Genomic DNA, 26,538 nt, shown 5'->3' on the forward strand with positions numbered 1-26,538 from the left:
AGGCTCACTATTAAGTGTCTTACATTGCAAGAGCTAACGGCCTATTGCTTTTCTGAATCTTTTACTCATTTGTAACACTTTCATCCCCACCCCATTATAGAAATGAGCTTGACTGCAAGACCAGGGTCAGGGGGAAAACAAACGTTAGTTCATGATTATTCAGTGTGCAGGAATGAGAGGGGCATAGTCCACCTCCAAAGGAAGAGTGAAAACCATGTCTCATTACTGGAAGGACTGCTCAAAATTGATAAAAATTTCAAGTTAATTGTGAAATTAAGCAGAGGAAGCAGAAATACCACCTGCAAAAGCTGCGGAGGACCAAGAAGTTATTGAATATCATCTTCTAAATCACTTCCACTTCCCATTTCAAGATGGGACAGACATGAAGATCCTGAGCAGAGGAAGATAAAAGTGCTCTGCTTTCATCTTTAAGTTACAGAAATTCCCCTCAGCAGACCCATGGCTCGTGTGAACTTGGGTCACTTCTCACAGCTGGTGCAGTCTGAGAAATTATAACCCAGAAAGGCATTGTGGGAAAGCACAAGGATTGCAGCAAACAGAAGGGACAAAGCAACAAAGAGTCCTGTGGCACCTTATAGACTAACAGACGTATTGGAGCATAAGCTTTCGTGGGTGAATACTCACTTCGTCAGATGCATGTGAGAAGGGACAAAGTTACTCACCTGGCATATCCACTGCTCTCAGAGCCCTGCCAGCTCTGCCCCCAAACTGGTTCATTTCTTATCCTCTAGGTCTGTTCCTAACAATTGGGACCATCCAGCTCTCCCCTCAAATCAGTCTGTAAAGTCTCTTGATTTGAGGTGAGCATCAGGCAGGACAGATCCAGACTGGGTTAGTGTTGGAGATGCTCAAAGAGCAGACAAAAGGGAAACCTTTTTCTAGATGCATAATATGAACAAATCAGAATTTTGACACTTGCCTGGCTCACAGACGGGCAAAGGTGGATCCCACGTGTCATCAGTTTGGCACTGACTCAGACTGTGACCCTTCATGGTGTAGCCGGGATCACACTCAAAGGTAACACTGTCTTTATATGAATAGACACGTCTGTCACCAGATACTCTTCTTCCATTCCGGATCTGTGGGGCTGGGCATCTAACCTCTGAAAAAGAAACGCTTTAGCTGAAACAGGGCCAGAGAGAAAGAAAAAAATGTCTCCACCCTACGCAGCTCTCAAGCCTTGTTTAGCCTTTACCCTGTAACTTGTTCACTAGCCTATATTATTCCCATTTTGAAAATACAGTAAGCTATGTGTCTAGCTACGCCAACAGCGCCAGACCACTGTGATATCAGAAATAAGTTAACCCTTGTTGTTGGAATGGGTCAGTGGAGTGAGGGGACTACCCAGAGAGTGGATTATTTTGCCCAACTGCTGCAGTTCTTCCAAACCACCCACACATTACACACAAAATAGCCTCTCCCTGCAGCACACACCGCCCCCTCGCCACCCACAGACACAAATCGGAACAACCGCCCACACAACACAACCAGCACACACAGTCAGCCCAGGCACACATAGCCCCTCACCATAGCACACATCCCTCAGTTCCTACCTGCACAAATTAACACAAATATCCCCAGTGCCATACGTGGTCGCCCACATCATTGGATTAGGGTTTCTTAGAGCCATCTGCTTGGGGTGCAGAGCAGCTAGGAGAGCAGCCTGGGCATGCAATCTAGAAACTTACACCCACCACCTCCCTGACTAACATTCCCCAGTGTCACCCTTTGCCGCTAGGGTTAAAGACCTTTAACAGCATTCCTATACAGTGTAAGCCTAGCTGCTCTGCTAACTGACCTGCTCTACAGGTGCATCCAAAGGTACCAGTTTCCACCTCAAATCCTCAGCCCTGCTCTAGAGCTATTCACTCTGTCTAACATGAATCATGGAAATCTTGTGGAGATGTTGCCACGGGCAGGCACATTAAGTGCAGGGATTTAACTGGAGTCTCACATTTGTGGGTTTGCCTGAACCTGGACTTTCTATACGTGAAAGAGCAGAACTGGGAGGGCTGCACTCATTCAAACCCCACCTCCACACCGAGGGGGACGCGCACTCCACTCTCCGTTTAGCCCGTCCTTGGTTGTGCAGTGAATAGAGGCCTCTCCAGTGAGCGGGTAACCACTGTCACATTTGTAAGTTACAGATGACCCATAAGAGAAGCCATCCATTATCACTCCAGTGTGCCTTCCATTGGGAATGTCAGGAGGCGGAAGACACAGAATACCTGGAGAGACACAAGATATTTAGAATCAATACTGGTAAAGAAGCAGCTCCAGTTACTTGATCTGCTAAAGAAAACTAGGTGCGCTAGCTATGAAACCACTGGAATGTACTAGCCCAACAGGCGACGGCCCAAGGATGTCTGAGTTGATTGGGCACTAATGTTACATAACTCACCAAACTGACTTACTAAGACAAGGGCTAATTGTCCAGACACATGCACTGATCATCGCAGCCTTAGGCGCATGGGAACCCAGTAACGAGAGAGTGCTGAGATAATGCAGAATTGGTCAATGCTACGCTTGGCTGATGCGGCAACTCATGGTTGGTCGAGGGACATCTACATAGAACACATCACTGGACATCGGCAATAGCAGGAGGGATGAGCTGGAGTGCCGATGAGAAGCGCAGTCAGGAAAGTAGCTGAAATACTTTCCTCATGCATTGTATTTTCTAAATGGACAACCAACCTAATTCTCAATTACTGAGGGACAATCTCCACCCATTGATATATTTTGCATTCCACAACCAAATCTCTGTACAACTTTCATAAGTGATGTATTTGTATTCTAATATCTAAACTGGATTGTTAAATCAATTCACCTAAATTTGGGTTATTGCTGATCATATACTCTATGTATCATATAACTTTTTAAAACTAACTTTATATTTGTGGATAATCTAAGCACTATACCCAGATGTACAGACACTTTTTCCAACCTAAGTATTATATAATTTTTTTAAAAGTAGCTTTAATAATATTTTTATGTCTTACTGATGAGTAGACTGGTTTTCTGATTCATGATTGACTAACAACAAAAACTATTCACACAAGTAAGGGAACTTATCTTACTACTGTTCTCTACCTGTAGTTTGAGACTGCCCTTTCATGGGCTACTTTCACTTCTCGGTCCCAGCAAATCCAAATGTCTCTGAGAAACAGAGGTTGCCTAGTACAGTGGTTCTCAGCCAGGGGCACAGGTACCCCTGGGGTACGCAGAAGTCTTCCAGGGGTAAATGACTGCCTAGGAAGGAGGACTGTGGAAAGGGATCTGGGGGTCATAGTGGACCACAAGCTAAATATGAGTCAACAGTGTAACACTGTTGCAAAAAAAGTGAACGTCATTCTGGGATGTATTAGCAGGAGTGTTGTAAGCAAGACACTTGAAGTAATTCTTCCACCCTACTGTGGTGATTAGGTATCAACTCGAGTATTGTGTCCAGTTCTGCACACCACATTTTAGGAAAGATGTGGCCAAATTGGAGAGAGTCCAGAGAAGAGCAACAAAAATGATTAAGTATCAGAGGGGTAGCTGTGTTAGTCTGGATCTGTAAAAAGCGACAAAGAGTCCTGTGGCACCTTATAGACCAATGTAGATAAATCTCTGATAATTTTCATATGACTTTACATTGTGCCTCTTTATATAACCTTGTAGTGGGTCTACTCATGTGTGACCTCTGTTTTCATGAACCTTTGTATCAAAGCCTCATGTAAAAACTTTGCATTGAACCTTGGTATAATGTTATAGCCCCTAAGGATAGAATAAGATAGAAGAAAACTGTCTTTTTGCTAGCAGTAGAACAAGACCTTCCCCCCACTCTTAATCAATTGCCCTGTTGAATGAACGAGGTGTGAATGAGTAAAGGCGTGGAAGGCAGCACCTCCAGACAGCTGCAACCCTTGGAGAGGGGATGGAAACCAGACCCAAGAACAATAAAACTTGTCAAGTGGGCTCACTAGAGAAGAGCAGACATACTGATGGCCTTGGGGGTTAGAAGCAAGCACCTTCTTTTGAAAACACCCTCTTTGAACAGCATTGGGACAACACCCAGAAGGAAGCAGCACAAAGGACCAATGGACACAGACACAGATTTTGAATCTGGTACAGATTTGCATGAGAGGGAAGCTGCTATAAATGTGAGGTGTCTTGCAGAGGACCTTGGGTCTCATCTTGTCAACATGGCAGCATCGATCCGGATCGGCAGAAGCCCGGCTCCAACCCTCCCCCATCTAACTCACCTGGCCAGTGAAGTTAAGGGGAGCAACTAATTGGTAACAACAACAAGACGGAGTGTGCTTGTGTGTGTATATGTGAGTGCATGACTGTAATATATATCATATGCATATGATACAGTGTTGATTGATACAAGTATTACCAATGAATGTGGCGCTTTGCCTTATTCCCCCTGAAAAGATCCTGTGTAGTACAACAGTCCAGAGAAGAGCAACAAAAATGATTAAGTATCAGAGGGGTAGCTGTGATAGTTGGAATCTGTAAAAAGCGACAAAGAGTCCTGTGGCACCTTATAGACTAACAGACGTATTGGAGCATATGCTTTCGTGGGTGAAAGCTTATGCTCCAATACGTCTGTTAGTCTATAAGGTGCCACAGGATTCTTTGTCGCTAAAAATGATTAAAGATCTAAAAAACATGACCTATGAGGGAAGATTGAAAAAATTGGGTTTGTTTAATCTGGAAAGAGAAGACAGAGGGGACATGATAACAGTTTTCAAGTACGTAAAAGGTTGTTACAAGGAGGAGGGAGAAAAATTGTTCTTCTTAACCTCTGAGGATAGGACAAGAAGCAATGGGCTTAAATTGCAGCAAGGGAGGTTTAGGTTGGACATTAGGTAAAACTTCCTATCAGGGTGGTTAAGCACTGGAATAAATTACCTAGGGAGGTTATGGAATCCCTGTTATTGGAGATTTTTAAGAGCAGGTTAGACAAACACCTGCCAGGAATGGTCTAGATAATACTTAGTCCTGCCATGAGTGCAGGGGACGGGACTAGACCTCTCAAGGTCCCTTCCAGTCCTATGATTCTATGATAAATCAACTCATCTAAATATTTGCCTAGTTTTACAACAGGCTACATAAAAAGCACTAGCAAAGTCAGTACAAACTAACATTTCATACAGTGACTTGTTTATACTGCTATCTGTGTACTATACACTGAAATGTAAGTATAATATTTATATTCCAATTGATTTATTTTATAATTATGTGTGGTAAAAATTAGAAAGTAAGCAATTTTTCAGTAGAAGTGTGCTGTGTATTTTTATGGCTCATTTTGTAACCAAGTAGATTTGAAGAGAGGTGTGACTTAGGGGTATGTAAGACAAATCAGACGGCTGAAAGGGGTACAGTAATCTGGAAAAGTTGGCCTAAATATACAGGAAGTGTGGCATCTCCACGCTTTCTGGAGGAGTTTTATATAATACTCTTTTGAGGAAGGGATTTCAGTATGTACTGTTTTAAGATCAAGGTGTTCCATCCCAATCAAGCATGGAAAAACGCACTATTTTCCTGCTGCACAATAAACTGGTGTCCGCACTACCAGGGCACATGCATGCCTTGAAGTGTAGGTAATGAGCTTCTTGTTTAATTTTGGATTAATACAAATCCCTATCAGGCACACCTGTTACATTATTTAAAAATACAAAATGGCCAATAACCATTCTGGTAGAACATTGTTGCCATACCAAGCTCGGTGCCTTTTTCATTTACTCAGTTGTCAAAGAAAGACTAAGTTCTTATGGTCAGGAACTTGAAACAAGAAATTTCTTCCTAGGATAAAAACCCCTTCACACACACCTATCAACCCAAGATGCTCTTGTGGTTAAGGTACCTGGGACCTGGAGATCTGGATTAAAATTTTGGCTCTGTTATTGACCAACTCTCTATATCACCCGGGGTACATCCCTTAATCTCTCTGTTTCTCAGTTCTCCCACTCTAAAGTGGTGATCATAAAGCTTCCCTCCCCGTTTATTAACATTTAAGAGGCAAACAGATAAGAGACAGAAGTGCCCAAATAAGCACCTTGACAGACATTTGTAATTTACTTACGCTCACAAATGGGAACTTCACCACTCCATGCAACACGCAGGCCAGAAATCTCACACCGTCTGTAAGGCTGTCCAATCAACCGGTGCCTGGAGTTAGGCAGAGGGGGTTACAGTTGTTATCTAGTCCTTTGGTGTATGAGTTATCCTGTGAAGCTCAGTTATTTGGGAAGCTCTTCTCCCCAGCCACAGCAGGTGGGGACCAACACCACCGACTACTGAGTGATGATCACTGGAAAAAAGGCTCCTTGACAACTCAGAACTCCACAGCCAGGGGTGGCTTTATGTGTTTTGCCACCCCAAGCACGGCAGTGAGGCAGCCTTCGGCTGCATGCCTGCCGGAGGTCCGCCGGTTCCATGCCTTCGGCGTACCCGCCACCGAATTGCCGTCGAAGCTGCGGGACCGGTGGACCTCCTGCAGGCATGCCACTGAAGGCAGCCTGGCTACCACCCTCATAGTGGCCAGCAGGCTGCTCCCCGTGGCTTGCTGCCCCAGGCATGCGCTTGGTGCGCTGGTGCCTGGGGCTGCCCTTGTCCCCAGCCCCTTGTAGAATTAAACCATGGAACAGAGTCCTATGTAGGCCCAAAGAGCTGGCATTCTTTGAGCCAGGGGATCCAAATGTCCTTCCTGTGCCCTCAAGTCTTCCTCACCACATCAGCAGGGACATTCCCTGCCATGGAATCACAAACCACAGGCAAACTAGTAACATCTGCACTTTGGGCAGGCTGCTGCGGAGTTATTATTATGCCGTCTCCATTTTGGTTTTATAATTTTCGTGTTGGAGTGGATAAGTTTTTGTGGGCCAGGCAGACCCAGCTGGGGTCTGGCTAGCTTGAGATAATCAATCATGCCAGTCGTAACCCAGGCAGGTGCTATAAGCCACCGCATCACACAGGTCCATATGCACAGATATTGTTGAATAAAACAATGCAGAACTGGGTCTAGCGTTCAGCACCAACAGCTGCTATGGCTCTTTTCTGTGACATGGGACTTTATGCGAGAAGAGATTCTTCCTTTTTCAATACAGACGTGACACTCCCTACAAACGTTCCAGCCAGTCCTGCAGCTGCAGCCCTCTGCTTTTCAGGCCACTGAAGCACAGTCTCAATCTTTCAAAGGATGGGGCAGGCAAGAGCGCTTCTGCCATCATATCCCCAAAGCTCTAACTCAGACGGCTCTCCGAGCTGGGTTTGTCCTTGGAGATAGATGGGAAGTTAGCCATGGAGCCCCTGCTCTGCACGGCCCTGAGGAAAGGCAGCCATTTCAAACGATTCAGAAGAACAACTATTCCCATGTCAAAGCAGGGGTAAAATCCAAGAGATTCCAGGGTTTGCCCTGGTCACTTGGATCCTACTCTCCACAGGAGACGTTGGTGCTCACCCAGCACCTGCAGGCAGAGCATTCAGCTGGCCAAATTGTAACTAAAGTTTGTACAATAAATGGCAGAGCATGAATGAAGAAAAGAGGGAGACTTATGCCAATCCATCTTTCACTGCATAATAATAGGATATTGATTGAGCCAAGAAGATAGAGTGCTGCTTTGGTATGGAAGAGTAAACCAGGAGTTGGGGGAATACGAGGATATCCACTTATGTTTTACAGCTCTAAGCTAGGCACAAGTAGTCAACTCAGGCAGTCTGAAACTTACCCTTCTTCACAGGTGAAGTTGACGGTTGACCCAAAGAGGAGATCTGTTATAATAACTCTGCCGTTCTCTGGCTCTCCAGGATGACCACACGATTTCACTGGTAGAAAACAAGGCTAGGATTAGACTTCTCTGTTTCAATGCAACAATTATCCCCAGGAACTGTCCATATTTAACACTCCCCACGAAGAAGGCATTTAGAAAGGCCCGGAATAGGCACAGCTAGAGAACTTTACTAGCCACTATTAACTATTTAAGGACATGTTACATTTTGCAGCGTGGACACAACCTAGTGCCTCTAAGATCTTTATTAAACAATAGAAACAAAATCCATGAAGATATTCACTTTTACAGAACTCAAATGCTTCTGACCACTTTCGATTTTCAAGGCATGTAATAGTGGATTGCATCCGCGGGTGTCTACTGTATCCAGGCCGGCAAGTATAGTTTATAGTCTTCCCAACAGGAAAGGAAGACTGATTTTTATACTCGCTCTTCAGCTCAGCAAAGCTTAACCTCGTTGGGACACCACAGCCCTCTAGGAAGAAAGGAAATACACATGAGAAAAAAGAACCATATCTACTGTGCTGGTATGTACCACATCAGGTGCAGGTTGATAAAACAACAGTGTTACAAAGAAACAACTGCGGATCTGTTTTATAAATATTCTTCCAGGTGTTACGCTAGGATTAAAGCCGAGGGAAAGAGAACCTTCAGACAAAGGTGCTAATGCAACAAAATCCATAGCTGGAGACTGGCTCTAAAACAACACACACAGGGCCAAACTCACTGCTGAGACAAGAACCTCTATTTTCTAATCAGCTAACACAACATATGCACCTGTCCTGTTAGGGTGACCAGATGCCACAGATTAAATATCGGGACGCGGGGGGTGGGGGGGGAAGGCCGCGGGGGAGGGGGGCAGAGAAGAAAAAAGCTGGCGGCGGAGAGGGAAAAAAAAAACAAAAACGGCCGGAGCACCCCCCAGCCGAGCCGCGCTCCGGGCCCTTCCTGCAGCTCCCTGCCCAGCCGTTCCCGGGCTCCGTCGCCCCGGCCCCGCAGCAGGGGCTGCTCCGCTCCACCCCGCCAGGGCTGGGACACTCGCTCCCGCAGCCCCGGACAGCCCCTCTCCAGCCGCGGGGAGCTCGGGGACCTGGGCAGGGGGCGAACCAGGTAGCCGGGCCCGGCCCCTCCCGGCAGGAGCGTGTCCGCCTCCGACCCACCGCACTGCCCCGCGGGCTGCAGGGCTGGAGCAGCCTCCGCACTGCACTCCCGGCCCCGGGCCCTGAAGGCGGCGGTGAAGCCAAGCGGCTTGCCCTGGTGACCCTAAGTGAGCCTAGGGGGCGAGAGTCCCTCCAGGACGTCAAAATTGCTTGTTTGTCCAGTGTCCCGACCGCACATCGGTCGGGACGCGGGACAAACAAGCCAATATCGGGACAGTCCCGATAAAATCGGGACATCTGGTCACCCTATGTCCTGTTTACCGCTGGTCCCAATATCCATCCTTGGGCTGCCATACTCCCAGGATGCTAAAATGTGCCAGTTTTCAGTAGTACTGTCAGTGAAAGACTAAAGAATCACAATAGTTGCTTCTGGCCTTAAAGCATATGACTGAATAAGTGCAGCAATGCCCAACGGAATTAATATCCACATACAGCACCATCTATCAAAGGACCCAAGCCCTTCACAAACTTTGATACAACAGCCCATTGACTCAAGATACTTAAGCTATCTCTTACTCTCATTTAGCGGCTGAGGCTATCGGACGAGCACACCTCACCGATGGCAGACGTGGGAACATAAATAACCACTCATCACACTGCCTCCACCATGAGTGCTGTCTTCTCATTGCATCTAGCAGTTTGTACACACCCAGAGTCGCACCCTGTGAGCTTTCAGACTGTTCTGATGAACGCATTCACTGCCACTTCCTACATTTACGTTTTCAAATTCAATTGTCCCATAAGGATATATTTGTGTTTGTAATAATAGCAAGTTTCTGGGTTCACACCATTAGTTAAACCACTGCAACATCTATGTGTGGACATGCCCAAGAGTCTGCGTAGGAGTTTGTCTATAGGGTCATTTCTTTTGCAGAACCTTTAACTTCATTTTCATTAGTATTTCTACACTATTCCATCTTCCTGCTGACACTTCTATAAATCCTTTCAACTGTAATCTTGTCCGGCAGCGCTCAGAGAGCCGTGCTCTCCACCGGCATCAGTGCGCAAGTTCCACTGAAGTCAACTGAGCTCCTTGTGCCAGCAGTGATTATAGCCCTGTGTGTCCCCCTGGGGGATCTATTCCCAGCTGTGAATTTTGTTACTTTAGCTGGTGTGTCTGAACATTCTTTCTCTTGCTTTAAATCCTGTTGGGTGACTGACACACCTACAGCCAATGGGAAGAAGCCAACCAAAAATCCATTCACCTTCACATAGAGGAGAAGGGTGGCTCCAAGTTCCAGATGTGGTACAATAGATCGTAGCCTCTCCCCGGAGCGCGTAGCCGGGTTCACAGCTGTAGTTCACATATGTTCCACTGGGGAAAGCTGCCAATGGCTTGGCATTGTGCTTCCCTTTGACAATGACCGGAGGTGGGGGACACGGCAACGCTAATGGGGGAGAGGGGAAGAATGCTGTTTAAGAAGAGCTTAAAATTGGCTGGTCTGCAGGAGGGGGAAAGCCGAGAATGCATTTGTTATGTCAAACCCTCCATTGCATTGGTGACGCGACACATCCAAAAAAGTTTAAATACCTAGAGCCCCCTTCACCCAGAAACTCAGATTTTCCCAATCTGCTACTTTTCTATTCCTACAAATCTCCCTTGACTGCCTTAAGAATCCAAAATAGAATTTGTTGAGAGGGGGATGAGTTTTGTTGATTTGTGTTTCCATTCACACCGTTAGGACGCCCAGTGAGACAGAGCATTGCCAGTTCTCTGTCTGTCAGGAGGGCAGGGCAGGATGCAGGCGATCAGCTATCACAGTGACGAGCATAGTCAAGAGATAAGGGGGTAGATGGATATTTATATTTTCCCTATTCACAGCTGAAAAGTGACCCCAGGATGCAAAAGAACTTTTATTTTTTAGCCTCAAGGCACAACCCTACCAGATGTTGATCATCTCAGTTACCCTGCAGTTAACTCTGATTCACACTTACCCTGTATGCAGACTGGAACTGGAGGATCCCAGGTTCTATCATCTTGGCACTGAATCTCACGGCTGCCATTCAGGGTGTAGCCAGGATCACATTCAAACCTAACTATGTCCCTGGGTCTATAGACAGGTCCACGTCCAGCTACTTTTCTTCCATGTTGGATTTCTGGGGCGATGCAGAGAACCTCTGAAATTGAAAAGGTGCAGAAGGCATCAGCCTGCCCGGCAAGCAGTGCTGTTCAGTGGGCGCTTGGCACCTGTGCTCTGCATTGGCTCCCTACCGGTTTCTGGGGAGAGTTTATGGTGTTGCTTTTAACCTCTAAAATGCAAACAGTATATTGCCTAAAACCACATCCCCCAGGTTCTGTACTGCTCCACTTGTGGTTAACAGAGGCCCCAGATGGATCCCTCTCAGTGACAGAGAGTAGGGCTGGTGGGAGAGCTCCTTGTGAGGGGCCTCACTTTGGAATCTACTCCTTGCACTTGTTCTGAAACAGTACAGCCCTGTTGGCCTTTTCGGGACTCACTGCAAATATTTTCTGTTGAGTGAGCGTGTAGCAAGGGTAGGGATTGGCGGCAGAGGTTTGTGTGTCTGTCTGTGTGAGGGGAGCGTGGATATTAGTTTCCAGTTTTTGTGATTCATGGTAAGTGTGCCTAGGGTTTCAGACAGATGCTTTTTTCCCCAATATTTCCCTAATAAATGTGCATCTGTGTACGCGCGCACAGGAGTGAAGAGTATGCATACAGTGCCTTTATTTTCAAAAGCATTTATTTCACCATGTGTCTAATTAAATGCAGCTTAAATTCTCTGCTATTAATTCTGTTGCACTGGTGAAGTTTTCTTTCATGTTAAATCTTGTGGTAGAAGCTTCTTCCTCTTAGTTCTAGGTAACAGAACATAAACGCACCTTCACACCGAGGGGGAGGAGGGCTCCATGTTCCAGATGCCGTACAATAAATAGATGCCTGCCCAGTTAGGGAGTAGCCGGGCTCACAGCTGTAATTTACAGATGTTCCAGTGGTGAACACTGCCAAGGCCCTGATTCTGGGCTTCCCATTGGCAATGGCTGGAGGAGAGGGACATTGCAGCACTACAGGGAGGGAAGAGAGTCTTAACTGAACCAGAGCTCATGTTGGCTAATCTACAGAAGGGAAAAGATCCTCATGCGCATATTGAATCATGCCTAACACAACAGCAGTGAGGCTAATGCACACCTGGGGTAAAGTGACCTACCTCCATTCCTTCCACCTCATTCACATCCCCCCAAATACCTATATAGCGCCATGAATGAGTGATGCTTCTTGACACCCAAAGACATGTTCCCAGCCATCTTAGTAAGGCTTCAAAGGCTATTTCCACTGTATATTTTGTGTTCACTTTGGCAATGCTGCCACTTTGGGACCATTTGTTGGTTGGATGGTTGTTTAGGTGGGGCCTTCTCTAGGTTCCCTTAATTTAGAGGGGTTGGGGGGTGTTAAGTGGGCAAAACTGACCAGAACTCAATTCTTCAGCAATCTTTTTGGAGAGTGGAAAAGCCCAGAAACTATGGAGAGGAGCATGGGAAACACTGGGCTAGCTACACAGATATTTGCATTTTCTTTTTCAGATCTCAACTAATCCCAAAATCCTTTTGACCTCCATGCTCAGCCATCCCAGATCTTGCTCATCACAATGGGAACAAAGATAACCCACCATCAAAACCTTAATCACACTTACTTCTTTCACAGACAGGGACAGGAGGATCCCATCTACCATCATCTTGGCACTGAGTCTCGTGGCTGCCGCTCAAGGTGTAACCAGGGTCGCATTCGAACACAATGATGTCTCTGGGTCTGTAGGCAGGCTGTACCCCATTTGTTCTGCCATTCTCCACTTCTGGGCTTACGCATGTCGCTGAAAGGGAAAGCATAACAAACCCTTTAGACTTTAACACACGTGTGGGATGGAGTGGGCAGTTTACCCACTGAGCCATTTCCTTTGACAAGTCTTTTACTTCAATTTCATAAGTATTTCTACACTCTGACGTCCTCTTGTCACCTGTGTCAGTTCTTTCAGCATCAACATTACCCAGCTGCACACACAGAACCATTCACCACTGGTACAAGTGGACGCAATGCCTCTGAAATTAAATGAGCTCCTCTTGCCAGCAGTGACTTTGGCCCGGGACTCTCACTGGAAATTTAGTCCCCAGCTGTGGAATTTGCTGAACTGGTGGCTTATATCAAAGCTCTTGTGGTCTCAATTTAAATCCTTTGTCTGGCGCATGAAGCGAGGCAAAGGGAAGCAGCAAACAGAACAGAAATGCATCTTCACACTGGGGGTGGGGAGGTTGCTCCAAGCGCCAGACTCTGTATGGTGAAGTGATGCCGCCGCAAGAAGGGAGAAGCCAGAATCACAACAGTAATTTGCAGACACTCATCACTCAGAAAAAAATATCAGGCTCCTTTAAGCATCTCAATTTGGGCCCCATAAATCACTGGACAATTTAGGCTCATTATTCAGTGTGATACATTGCAAGAGCTAACGGCCTATTGCTTTTCTGAATCTTTTACTGATTTGTAACAATCTCGTCCCCACCCCATTATAGAAATGAGCTTGACTGCAAGACCAGGGTCAGGGGGAAAAACAAACGTTAGTTCATGTTTATTCAGTATGCATGGGGACATATTCACAATCCAAAGGAAGAGTGAAATCCATGTCTAATTACTGGAAGGACTGCTCAAAATTGATGAAAATTTCAAGTTAATTGTGAAATTCAGCAAAGGAAGCAGAAGTACCTGCAAAAGCTGCGGAGGACCAAGAAATTATTGAATATCATCTTCTAAATCACTTCCAGTTCCCATTTCAAGATGGGACAGACATGAAGATCCTGAGCAGAGGAAGATAAAAGTGCTCTGCTTTCATCTTTAAGTTACAGAAATTCCGCTCAGCAGACCCATGGCTCGTGTGAACTTGGGTCACCTCTCACAGCTGGTGCAGTCTGAGGAATTATAACCCAGAAAGGCATTGTGGGAAAGCACAAGGATAGCAGCAAACAGAAGGGACAAAGCGACAAAGAGTCCTGTGGCACCTTATAGACTCACAGACGTATTGGAGCATAAGCTTTCGTGGGTGAATACTCACTTCATCAGATGCATGTGAGAAGGGACAAAGTTACTCACCTGGCATCCCCACTGCTCTCAGAGCACTGCCAGCCCTGCCCCCAACCTGGTTCATTTCTTATCCTCTAGATCTGTTCCTAACAATTGGGACCATCCAGCTCTCCCCTCAAATCAGTCTGTAAAGTCTCTTGATTTGAGGTGAGCATCAGGCAGGACAGACCCAGACTGGGTTAGTGTTGGAGATGCTCACAGAGGAGACAAAAGGGAAACCTGTTTCTAGATGAATAATACGAACAAATCAGAGTTTTGACACTTGCCTGGCTCACAGACGGGCAAAGGTGGATCCCACGTATCATCAGTTTGGCACTGACTCAGACTGTGACCCTTCATGGTGTAGCCGGGATCGCACTCAAAGGTAACACTGTCTTTATACGAATAGACACGTCTGTCACCAGATACTCTTCTTCCATTCCGGATCTGTGGGGCTGGGCATCTAACCTCTGAAAAAGAAACGCTTTAGCTGAAACAGGGCCAGAGAGGAAGGAAAAAATGTCTCCACCCTACGCAGCTCTCAAGCCTTGTTTAGCCTTTACCCTGTAACTTGTTCACTAGCCTATATTATTCCCACTTTGAAAATACAGTAAGCTATGTGTCTAGCTACACCAACAGCACCAGACCACTGTGATATCAGAAATAATTTAACCCTTGTTGTTGGAATGGGTCAGTGGAGTGAGGGGACTGCCCAGAGAGTGGATTCTTTGGTCCAACTGCTGCAGTTCTTCCAAACCACCCACACACCACAATCACCACACACAAAGTAGCCTCTCTCCACAGCACACACAACTCCCTCGCCACCCACAGACACAAATCGGAACAACCACCCACACTACACAACCAGCACACACAGTCAGCCCAGGCACACACAGCCCCTCACCATAGCACACATCCCTCAGTTCTTACCTGCACAAATTAACACAAATATCCCAGTGCCATACATGGTCACCCATATCATTGGATTAGGGTTTCTTAGAGCCATCTGCTTGGGGTGCAGAGCAGCTAGGAGAGCAGCCTGGGCATGCAATCTAGAAACTTACACCCACCACCTCCCTGACTAACGTTCCCCAGTGTCACCCTTTGCCACTAGGGTGAAAGACCTTTAACAGCATTCCTATACAGCGTGAGCCCAGCTGCTCTGCTAACTGACCTGCTCTACGGGTGCATCCAAAGGTACCAGTTTCCACCTCAAATCCTTAGCCCTGCTCTAGAGCTATTCACTCTGTCTAACATGAATCATGGAAATCTTGTGGAGATGTTGCCACAGGCAGGCACACTAAGTGCAGGGATTTAACTGGAGTCTCACATTTGTGGGTTTGCCTGAACCTGGACTTTCTATACGTGAAAGAGCAGAACTGGGAGGGCTGCACTCATTCAAACCCCACCTCCACACCGAGGGGGACGCGCACTCCACTCTCCGTTTAGCCCGTCCTTGGTTGTGCAGTGAATAGAGGCCTCTCCAGTGAGCGGGAAACCACTGTCACATTTGTAGGTTACAGATGACCCATAAGAGAAGTCATCCATTATCACCCCAGTGTGCCTTCCATTGGGGATGTCAGGAGGCGGAAGACACGGAATACCTGGAGAGACACAAGATATTTAGAATCAATTCTGGTAAAGAAGCAGCTCCAGTTACTTGATCTGCTAAAGAAAACTAGGTGCGCTAGCTATGAAACCACTGGAATGTACTAGCCCAACAGGCAACGGCCCAGGGATGTCTGAGTTGATTGGGCACTGATGTTACATAACTCACCAAACTGACTTACTAAGACAAGGGCTAATTGTCCAGACACATGCACTGATCATCGCAGCCTTAGGCGCATGGGAACCCAGTAACGAGAGAGTGGTGAGATAATGCAGAATTGGTCAATGCTACGCTCGGCTGATGCGGCAACTCATGGTTGGTCGAGGGACATCTACATAGAACACATCACTGGACATCGGCAATAGCAGGAGGGATGAGCTGGAGTGCCGATGAGAAGCGCAGTCAGGAAAGTAGCCGAAATACTTTCCTCATGCATTGTATTTTCTAAATGGACAACCAACCTAATTCTCAATTACTGAGGGACAATCTCCACTCATTGATATATTTTGCTTTCCACAATGAAATCTTTTTACAACTTTTCATGAGTGATGTACCCAAGTATTTGTATTCTAATATCTAAACTGGATTGTTAAATCAATTCACCTAAATTTGGGTTATTGCTGATCATGTACTCTATGTATCATATGACTTTTAAAAACTACATTTATATTTGTGGATAATCTAAGCACTACATCCAGATATATAGACACTCTTTTCCCAACCTATGTATTATATATATATTTTTAATATTAGCTTTAATAACATTTTGATATCTTACTGATGAGTAGACTGGTTTTCTGATTCATGGTTGATTAACAACAGAAGCTATTTACAGAAGTAAGGGAACGAATCTTACTACTGTTCTCTACCTGTAGATTGAGACTGCCCTTTCATGGGCTACTTTCATTTCTCAGTCCCAGCATATCCAAATGTCTCTGAGAAACAGAGGTTGCCTAGTACAGTGGTTCTCAACCAGGGGTACAGGTTACCCCAGGGGTACGCAGAAGTCTTCCAGGGGTAAATAAAGATAAAGATAATGGATTTCAAGAAGGCAGACTTTAGCAAACTCGGGGAGCTGGTAGGTAAAATCCCATGGGAAGCAAGTCTAAGGGGAAAAACAACTGAAGACAGTTGACAGTTTTTCAAAGAGACATTATTAAGGGCACAACTGTCCCACCACGTAGGAAAGAGACGAAGTATGGCAAGAGACTACCCTGCCTTAACCAGGAGATCTTCAATGATCTAAAAATCAAAAAAGAGTTCTACAGAAAGTGTAAACTAGGTCAAATTACAAAGGATGAATATAAACAAATAACACAAGTATGTACGGACAAAATTAGAAAGGCCGGCACAAAATGAGATGAAACTAGCTAGAGACATAGAGGGTAACAAGAAAACATTCTACAAATACATTAGCAGCAAGAGGAAGACCAAGGGCATTATAGGACCATTACTCAATGAAGGGGGAAAAACAATAGCAGAAAATGTGGAAATGACAGAGGTACTTAATGATTTTTTTGTTTCAGTTCTACCAGAAAGGTTGGTGACGATTGGATGTTTAACATAGTGAATACCAGTGAAAATGAGGTAGGATCAGAAGAGGCTAAAATAGGGAAAGAAGAAGTTAAAAATTACTTGGACAAATTAGATGTCTTCAAATCACCTGACGAAATGCCTCCTAGAATTCTCAAGGAGCTGACTGAGGAGATATCTGAGCCATTAGCAATTATCTTTGAAAAGTCATGGAAGACGGGAAAGATTTCAGAAGACTGGAAAGGGGCAAATACAGTGTCCATCTATAAAAAAGGGAAATAAGGACAACCGAGGGAATTACAGACCAGTCATCTTAACTTCTGTACCCGGAAAGATAGTGGATCAAATAATTAAGCAATCAGTTTACAAACATCTAGAAGATAATAAGGCGATAAGTAACAACGAGCATGGATTTTTCAAGAACAAATTGTGTCAGACCAACCTGATAGCTTTCTTTGACAGGGTAACAAGCCTTGTGGATGGGGTGGAAGTGGTAGATGTGGTATATCTTTGACACGCTGTCGCATGACCTTCTCACAGGGCCGGCTCTGGGTTTGTTGCCACCCCAAGCAAAAAACAAAACAAAAAAAAAAGTGCAGGACGGCCAGAGCCAGGGTGCAAACTTTCGGTGCCACTTACTTGGCGGCTGCGGATGCCTCCCCTGGACGCACTGGCTCGCGGGACTCCCTGCGCTGCAGATGTGCCCCAGGCAGCGGAGTGTGCGTCCTGACTAGCAGGGGGGAGGCGGAGGAAGCAGGGGGGAGGGAGAGAGAAGGGGGATGGCCAGGGCTTCCTTCAGCCGGGGCGCTCGCCACTTGGCCCCTTCCGCCGCACCGCCTGCCGGGACGGCTCCACGCCGCTCCCGCCTGCAGGTGAATTGAAGGTCGGTGGGGAGGAAAGGATGCGGGCTGCTGGGATTGTTGCAGACCTGGCACTGGCTGGGGCAGATGGAGCGTGCAGCCCACTCCCAGCAGGGCACTCCCCTCCTCCATGCTGTCGCCCCCTACAGGGTGGCTGGAGTGATGAACCAAAAAAAAAAAAAAAAAAAGGAAAAAAAAGGGCGGCCGTGCCACCGTAGGACTGGACGGAATGTTGCCCCTTAGAATCTGCCACCCCAAGCACAAGCTTGCTTGGCTGGTGCCTGGAGCTGGCCCTGCCTTCTCATAAACAAACTAGGGAAATGCAACCTAGATGGAGCTACCATAAGGTGGTGCAAAACTGGTTGAAAAACCGTTCCCAGAGAGTAGTTGTCCGTGGTTCACAGACATGCTGGAAGGACATAACAAGTGTGGTCCCGCAGGGATCAATTCTGGGTCCGGTTCTCTTCAATATCTTCATCAATGATTTAGATAATGACATATAGAGTACACTTACAAAGTTTGGGGACAATACCAAGCTGGGAGGGGTTGGAAGTGCTTTGGAGAATAGGATTAAAATTCAAAATGATCTGGACAAAATGGAGATATGGTCTGAAGTAAATAGGATGAAATTCAATAAGGAGAAATACAAAATACTCCACTAAGGAAGGAATAATCAGTTGCACACATACAAAATAGGCAATGACTGCCTAGGAAGGAGTACTGTGGAAAGGGATTGGGGGTCATAGTGGACCACAAGCTAAATATGAGTCAACAGTGTAACACTGTTGCAAAAAAAGGGAACATCATTCTGGGATGTATTAGCAGGAGCGTCGTAAGCAAGACACGAGAAGTAATTCTTCCACTCGACTCTGTGCTAATTAGGTATCAACTCGAGTATTGTGTCCAGTTGTGCGCACCACATTTCAGGAAAGATGTGGGCAAACTGGAGAGAGTCCAGAGAAGAGCAACAAATTGATTAAAGATCTAGAAAACATGATTTATGAGGGAAGATTGAAAAAATTTGGTTTGTTTAATCTGGAAAAGAGAAGACTGAGAGAGGACATGATAATAGTTTTCAAGAACGTAAAAGGTTGTTACAAGGAGGAGGGAGAAAAATTTTTCTTCTTAACCTCCAAGGATAGGACAAGAAGCAATGGGCTTAAATTGCAGCAAAGGAGGTTTAGCTTGGACATTAGGTAAAACTTCCTAACTGTCAGGATGGTTAAGCACTGGAATAAATTGCTCAGGGAGGTTATGGAATCTCTGTTATTGGAGATTTTTAAGAGCAGGTTAGACAAACACCTGCCAGGAATGGTCTAGATAATACTTAGTCCTGCCATGAGTGCAGGGGACGGGACTAGATGACCTCTCAAGGTCCCTTCCAGTCCTACGATTCTATGATAAATCAATTCATCTAGATATTTGCACTAGTTTTACAACGGGCTACATAAAAAGCACTAGCAAAGTCAGTACAAACTAAAAATTCCTACAGTGACTTGTTTATGCTGCTTTATATACTACACACTGAAATGTAAGTACAGTATTTATATTTCAATTGATTTATTTTATAATTATATGTGGTAAAAATTAAAGTAAGCAATTTTTCAGTAGTAGTGTGCTGTGCATTTTTATGGCTCGTTTTGTAAGCAAATAGATTTGAAGTGAGGTGTAATTTAGGGGTGGGTACGCAAGACAAATCAGACTGCTGAAAGGGGTACAGTGATCTGGAAAGGTTGAGAGCCACTGGCCTAGTATACAGGAAGTGTGGCATCTCCACGCTTTCTGGAGGAGTTTTATATAACACTTTATTGAGGAAGGGACTTCAATATGTACTGTTTTAAGATCAAGGTGTTCCATCCCAATCAAGCACAAAAAACCGTACTATTTTCCTGCTGCACAATAAACTGGTGTCCGCACTACCAGGGCACATGCATGCCTTGAAATGTAGGTAATGAGCTTCTTGTCTAATTTTGGATTAATACAAATCCCTATCAGGCACACCTGTTATTTTATTTAAACTACAGAATGGCCAATAACCATCCTGTTAGAACACTGTTCCCATACCAAGCTCGGTGCCTTTTTCATTTACTCAGTTGTCAAAGAAAGACTAAGTTCTTATGGTCAGGAACTTGAATCAAGAAATTTCTTCCTGGGATAAAAACCCTTTCACACACACCTATCAACCCAAGATGCTCTTGTGGTTAAGGTACCTGGAAATCTGCATTAAAATTTTGGCTCTGTTATTGACAGGGCCAGTTCTGGCTTTTTTGCCGCCGCACCGCCTGCCGGGAGGGCTCCACGCCCTTCCTGCCTGCAGCTGAATTGAAGGTCGGCGGGGAGGGAAGGATGCGGGCTGCCGGGCTTGCTGCAGACCTGGCACCGGCTGGGGCAGACGGAGCGCACAGCCCGCTCCCAGCAGGGCGCTCCTCTCCTCTGCGCCGCCGCCCCCTACAGGGCGGCCAGAGCAGCGAACCAAAAGAAAAAAAAGGGCAGCTGTGCCACCCCAGGATTGGATGGAATGCCGCCCCTTAGAATCTGCCCCCCCAAGCACAAGCTTGCTCGGCTGGTGCCTGGAGCCGGCCCTGGTTATTGACCAACTCCCTATATCTCCCGGGATACATCCCTTAATCTCTCGGTTTCTCAGTTCTCCCTCTCTAAAGTGGGGATCATAAAGCTTCCCTACTCGTTTACTAACATTTAAGACGCAAGCAGAGAAGAGACAGAAGTGCCCACGTAAGCACCTGGACTGACACTTGTAATTTACTTACGCTCACAAATGGGAACTTCACCAGTCCATGCAACACGCGGGCCAGAAATCTCACATCGTCTGTAAGGCTGTCCAATCAACCGGTGCCTGGAGTTAGGCAGAGGGGGTTACAGTTGTTATCTAGTCCTTTGGTGTTTGAGTTATCCTGTGTAGCTCAGTTATTTGGGAAGCTCTTCTCCCCAGCCACAGCAGGTGGGGACCAACACCACCAACTACTGAGTGATAATCATAGGAGAAAAGGCTCCTTGCCAACTCAGAACTCCCCAGCCCCTTGTAGAATTAAACCATGGAACACAGTCCTATGTAGGCCCAAAGAGCTGGCATTCTTTGAGCCAGGGGATCCAAAGGTCCTTCCTGTGCCCTCAAGTCCTCCTCACCACATCAGCAGGGACATTCCCTGCCATGGAATCACAAACCACAGGCAAACTAGTAACATCTGCACTTTTGGGCAGGCTGCTGGGGGGTTAGTATTATGCCTGCTCCATTTTGGTTTTATAATTTTCGTATTGGAGTGCATAGGTTTTTGTGGGCTAGGAAGATCCAGCAGGGGTCTGGCTAGCTTGAGATAATCAATCATGTCAGTTGTAACCCAGGCAGGTGCTATAAGCCACCGCATCACACAGGTCCATATGCACAGATATTGTTGAATAAAACAATGCAGAACTGGGTCTAGAGTTCAGCACCAGCAGCTGCTATGGCTCTTTTCTGTGACATGGGACTTTATGCAAGAAGAGATTCTTCCTTTTCCAATACAGACGTGACACTCCCTACAAATGTTCCAGCCAGTCCTGCAGCTGCAGCCCTCTGCTTTTCAGGCCACTGAAGCACAATCTTAATCTTCCAAAAGGAGGGGGCAGGCAACAGCCCTTCTGCCATCATATCCCCAAAGCTCTAACTCAGACGGCTCTCCGAGCTGGGTTTGTCCTTGGAGATAGATGGGAAGTTAGCCATGGAGCCCCTGCTCTGCATGGCCCTGAGGAAAGGCAGCCATTTCAAACGATTCAGAAGAACAACTGTTCCCATGTCAAAGCAGGGGTAAAATCCAAGAGATTCCAGGGTTTTCCCTGGTCACTTGGATCCTACTCTCCACAGGAGACGTTGGTGCTCACCCAGCACCTGCAGGCAGAGCATTCAGCTGGCCAAATTGTAACTATAGTTTGTACAATAAATGGCAGAGCATGAATGAAGAAAAGAGGGAGACTTATTCCAATCCATCTTTCACTGCATAAAAAAAATGATATTGACTGAGCCAAGAAGCTGGAGTGCTGCTTTAGTATGAAAGAGTAAACTGCTTTCAGGAGTTGGGGGAATACGAGGATATCCATTTGTGTTCCACAGTTGCAAGGTAAGCACAAGTAGTCACCTCAGACAGTCGGAAACTTACCCTTCTTCACAGGTGAAGTTGACGGTTGACCCAAACAGGACATCTGTTACAATAACTCTGCCATTCTCCGGCTCTCTGGGATGACCACATGATTTCTCTGGTAGAGAACAAGGGTAGGTTTAGGCTTCTCTCTTTCAATGCAATAATTATCCCCAAGATCTGTCTATATTTAACAGTCCCCCAAAAGATGGCATTTAGAAGGGCCCAGAATAGACATAGCTAGAGAGCTTTATTAGTCACTATTAACTATTTAAAGATATGTTACATTTTTGCAGCATGGACACAACCTTGTGCCTTTAAGACCTTTTTCTAACTGAAACAAAATATTCACTTTTACAGAACTCGAGTGCTTCTGACCACCTTCCATTTTCAAGGCATGTAATAGTGGGTTGTAGCTGTGGGTCTCTTCCATATCCAGGCCGACAAGTGTATTTTGCAGTATTCCCAACGAAAAAGTAATTCTGATTTTTATATTCATTCCTCAGCTCAGCAAAGCTTAACCTCGTTGGGACTCCACAGCCAACTAGCAAGAAAGGAAACACACATGAGAAAGAAAAGCCACATCTACTGTGCTGGTACATAAAATGCAAACGGCAGGTGCAGGCAGATAAAACAACAATTTTACAAAGGCCATGTCTACACTACCACGTATGCTGGCAAAACACCCCCTGAGTGACGTACATTGCACTGGCATAAGTGGTGGTGTGCACAGCACTATGTGCTTCTCCCGCCAACATACCTACCACCGCTCATTGGGGTGGTTGTATTCTGTCGAAGGGAGCGCTCTCTCCCGTCGGCATAGAGAGGCCACATGAGCAATCTAACAGCGGCACAGCTGCATCAGTACAGCTGTGGTGCGGTAACTTCGCTAGTATAGACATGGCCAAAGAAAGAACTGAGGATCTGCCTCATAACATTCTTCCAGATGCTAAACTAGTGATTAACACACCCCAGATTTCCATCTGGTTATAAAGATCCATCACTGGATTTCCTTAATCCAGTGTCATAAATTATACCCTTGTTCAGTGGTATTATCAGCTGGAGACTAAATTGTTATAATTATCCCTTTTGGCCTTAAAATATACGAAATAATTCCCATTGTAACCAGATCCCTTGAGTCCCCATCTAGTGCTTTCTCCACTAGATCACACTGCCTCCTTCCTCTGAATCAGGCTGGTAAGCTAGAACAAAACATCTCATGTTTAATATTTATATGTTACCCCCCAATCCTACAACTGTCCCAAACGAGCAGACCCCTGAGCACAGTGACAGCTAACTGCAGGACCAGGATGTAAGTGTTTACACTAAAGCATTCCTACAAATAAATGAATATTCAGACTGAGCTCTCCAGTCTCTATTAGCGGAGTTGGGGACTATTCCCCACGGACAGTTTTGATTGTGTACATGGAGCACCTGTTATCCTGATGTTCTGCAAATCTTTCCATTCCTTTAGATGGATGTTTGGATATATTCCCACAGAAAAACCTCTTACCCCGCAAACTCAGAAAACAAGGGACTGATATTTCAGAGACATTGCTTTCCAACTTAAAAATAAAAATAAAAATCAAGATTATATAAAAGTAACAGAAATAGTCTTTACTAAACAGGGGTTAAAATCCCCCAGTCTGTGCCTGTTCCTCTCTACATACAAACTTTCATACTTTTTATTAATTAATATCTAATAAAAAAAACTCACACCAGTCCTATTACATTTTCTTTAATTCTGTCTTTTATTCTACTAACTTTTCCCTTTTAAATTAGATTCCCTTATCAGTTTTCTTTCTTTCTTAGGGCTTTCTATTCGTGCCTGTAGTACCTGACCACTTCCCATATTAGATAGATCAGCAGAGACAGAGGCAGCTAGAAGACTTAAGCAACCTTTCAGAAGTGGTGTGCCGAGTCTTCATTTATTCAGTCTAATTTAAGGTTTTGCGTGCCAGTAATACATTTTAACGTTTTTAGAAGATCTCTTTCTATAAGTCTATAATATATAACTAAACTATTGTTGTATGTAAAGTAAATAAGGTTTTAAAAATGTTTTAAGAAGCTTCATTTAAAATTAAATTAAAATGCAGAGCCCCCCCAGACCGGTGGCCAGGACCCGGGCAGTGTGAGTGCCACTGAAAATCAGCTCGCGTGCTGCCTTTGGCATGCGTGTTATAGGTTGCCTACCACTGTAATAGAACCTCTTGTGCTTTTCTTTTCCAAAGTTATAGGAAACGCTGTTTGGAGTGGGCTTTTTTGGAGAGGTTCAGTTATAGGAAACCGCTTGCAGGGGGAGTTTTTCATTACTTCAGTAAATATTATTGTCTGTTTTGTCTTCCTGCTTCTTTTAGGTTAGGAGGCCACAGTTTTGCCTTCTAAATGTTTTTCATTAACTATTCTGCACCAAGTTTTGCAATGTACTGCTAAATGGTGCCAAGCTACGTTACTTAGCCCAGTGAAAGCCATTTAACTAGAGCTCAAGTACTACTGCTTGGTGCTTGCTTTGCTGTTCTTACACCAACCCTGAGGTTGTCCACTTCCCTAAAATTATTAACAACTTATCTGCAGACTGCAAGAAAAAGGGGCTATTTCTCTTATTTAGAACCCAAGAAACAATTATTGGAAAGAAATGTAAGTGAAAATAAAAGGCTTGCAGCTACAAAAATGAAATTTCTGAGCTTTCTGAATTCAAAGCAGATATCAGACTCCTTTATCAGTCAGATTTTAACAGCCTGAAGGCCACTGAAATACCATAATGACATCTGCAAAATTATAAATCACTGTTGCTTTCAGAATTGGTGGGAAACCAACAAAATAAAAAGTGATGAAGACTCACCGTTTAACACTGACATAAAAGCCTTACCCTGAAGCAAGAATCACTGCTGCAGTCTCCTAGACAATGTTAATCATACTGAGCACGTAACGTTGTCACAATCCTGTAGGATTATTAACTAGTTGCAGGATCAGGACTGAAGTGGTTACACTAAAGAGTTCCCATAAAAAAATAAATATTACGTCTGGCCTCCCCTGTCTCTATTAAGAGTCTTAGCAGATATTCTCCTCCGAGAGTTTTGATTGTCTATGTGGAGCAACCATTATCCAGATAAAACAAAGGCATTCTTTCCAAATCAAATTTCATTCAGTAGCTAAGAAACCCTATAGTTTAATGCAGTGAACAAAGGAAATGGGGCACAACTATGTAATATTTTAATTCTTCACGTATCTTTCACTTCTGCAAATGAACGGTAGTGGTCTGATAGTGCTCATCGACCTACTATATTTATCTACGTATAAAGTACTTCTATTTCAAAAATACAGTGCATCAAAGCTCACTCCCCACATCCTCATGATAAATGCCATTGCGATGATGACTTTCTTTAGCTAGTCAGCCAGTCACAACTGGGTGAAATTCCGTAGTCCCCAGCTAAACACGACTCCGGTGGTTGTGAGTGGGGAGTTATGCTTGAGTAAGGGAATTCAGAATTTGGTCTGCTGACCTAAAAGAACAAACAAGCATCGGAGCAGCACCTTTTACATTAGAATCTCAAAACACTTCATTAAGCCTATGGCTACATATGGCAGAGTACTTTTACACCCGTTTCCCAGATGAGCAAAAGGAAAGCACAGAAAGATCAAGGGCCTTGCCCAGGTGACCACGAATCCAGCCAGCCTAGTTTCATTGTCCCAAGGGGAGCGAAGGGTCAAATGTAACCCAGCAGCATAGAGGGAGAGAGACACAAGAGATGGTTTTGTGATCATTCTTTCCACTTTAAGACCCCAGGAGGGTGTGGATAAGGCAAGGGGAGAGCTGCTGTCAATAAATGGCGTTTAACCCCGGCGTGTCTTCCTAGAACCTGACACGGCCCCGTTAGAATGGGCGCCCTGGGCACCAACCTTCACAGGCACCAAATCCCCCTTTTTGCCAGGGGGCAGAGAGGGAAGAAAACCGACAGAGAGCAAAGCGGGGAGGGGGAGAAATGGGCCCGGGGTGGAGCGGGTGGAAGGGGCCAGAGTGGGGAAGAGGCCGGAGAAGGAGGAGACCAGCGGGACGCGCAGGGCTCCAGCATCGGCCCCTCACCTGCATCCCGGGCGGCAGCAGCCAACAGCGCAGCGAAGCCGCCCAGCAGGCGGAGAAGGAGCAAGGCGCGGCGCATCCTCCTGCCCCGCTGGGTAGCAGCGAGTGCGGGACTCCCGGGGCCGGCGGGGATATCCTGGCAGCCGCCTCCGCCCCGGGGGAGGGACCAGGGCGAGGCGGCGGTGCCAGGCGGGGGCTTTCCGCGGACGGCGTGAGAGGAACTAGCGCTGCCCCCCGGGGAAGGAGCAGCTGGGGTGCCGCGGGCTCCCTGCGCCGAGCCCCGGGCCGGGGGATAATCGCTGT

General features: G+C 45.7%; 1 protein-coding gene across 1 annotated transcript; it reads right to left on the reverse strand.

The window, feature by feature from the left end:
• Positions 1-479: 479 nt before the first annotated feature.
• LOC135982813 (complement receptor type 2-like) lies at positions 480-26,314 on the reverse strand. Its single transcript, XM_065591017.1, has 12 exons — positions 26,239-26,314; positions 22,176-22,272; positions 20,793-20,878; positions 15,432-15,626; positions 14,310-14,492; positions 12,608-12,784; positions 10,210-10,347; positions 7,740-7,836; positions 6,095-6,180; positions 2,055-2,249; positions 941-1,123; positions 480-502 (listed from the first exon to the last, which is right to left on the reverse strand). Exons 1-12 carry the CDS (start codon positions 26,312-26,314, stop codon positions 480-482), a joined length of 1,536 nt encoding a protein of 511 aa, XP_065447089.1.
• Between the last annotated feature and the right edge of the window lie 224 nt (positions 26,315-26,538).

The sequence above is a fragment of the Chrysemys picta genome, chromosome 4 (assembly GCF_011386835.1).
Source record: "Chrysemys picta bellii isolate R12L10 chromosome 4, ASM1138683v2, whole genome shotgun sequence".
In the NCBI taxonomy this organism is placed as follows: domain Eukaryota; kingdom Metazoa; phylum Chordata; order Testudines; family Emydidae; genus Chrysemys; species Chrysemys picta.

Excerpts from the sequence above, each read along its gene's own strand:
- LOC135982813 (XM_065591017.1), bottom strand. The coding sequence starts at position 26,314 with ATGCGCCGCGCCTTGCTCCTTCTCCGCCTGCTGGGCGGCTTCGCTGCG. Across the intron at positions 2,250-6,094 it reads TGAAGTTCCCATTTGTGAGC|GTATTCTGTGTCTTCCGCCT; the intron begins GTAAGTAAATTA and ends GTGTCTCTCCAG. Across the intron at positions 503-940 it reads TTTGCCCGTCTGTGAGCCAG|ACTGCACCAGCTGTGAGAAG; the intron begins GCAAGTGTCAAA and ends ATAATTTCTCAG.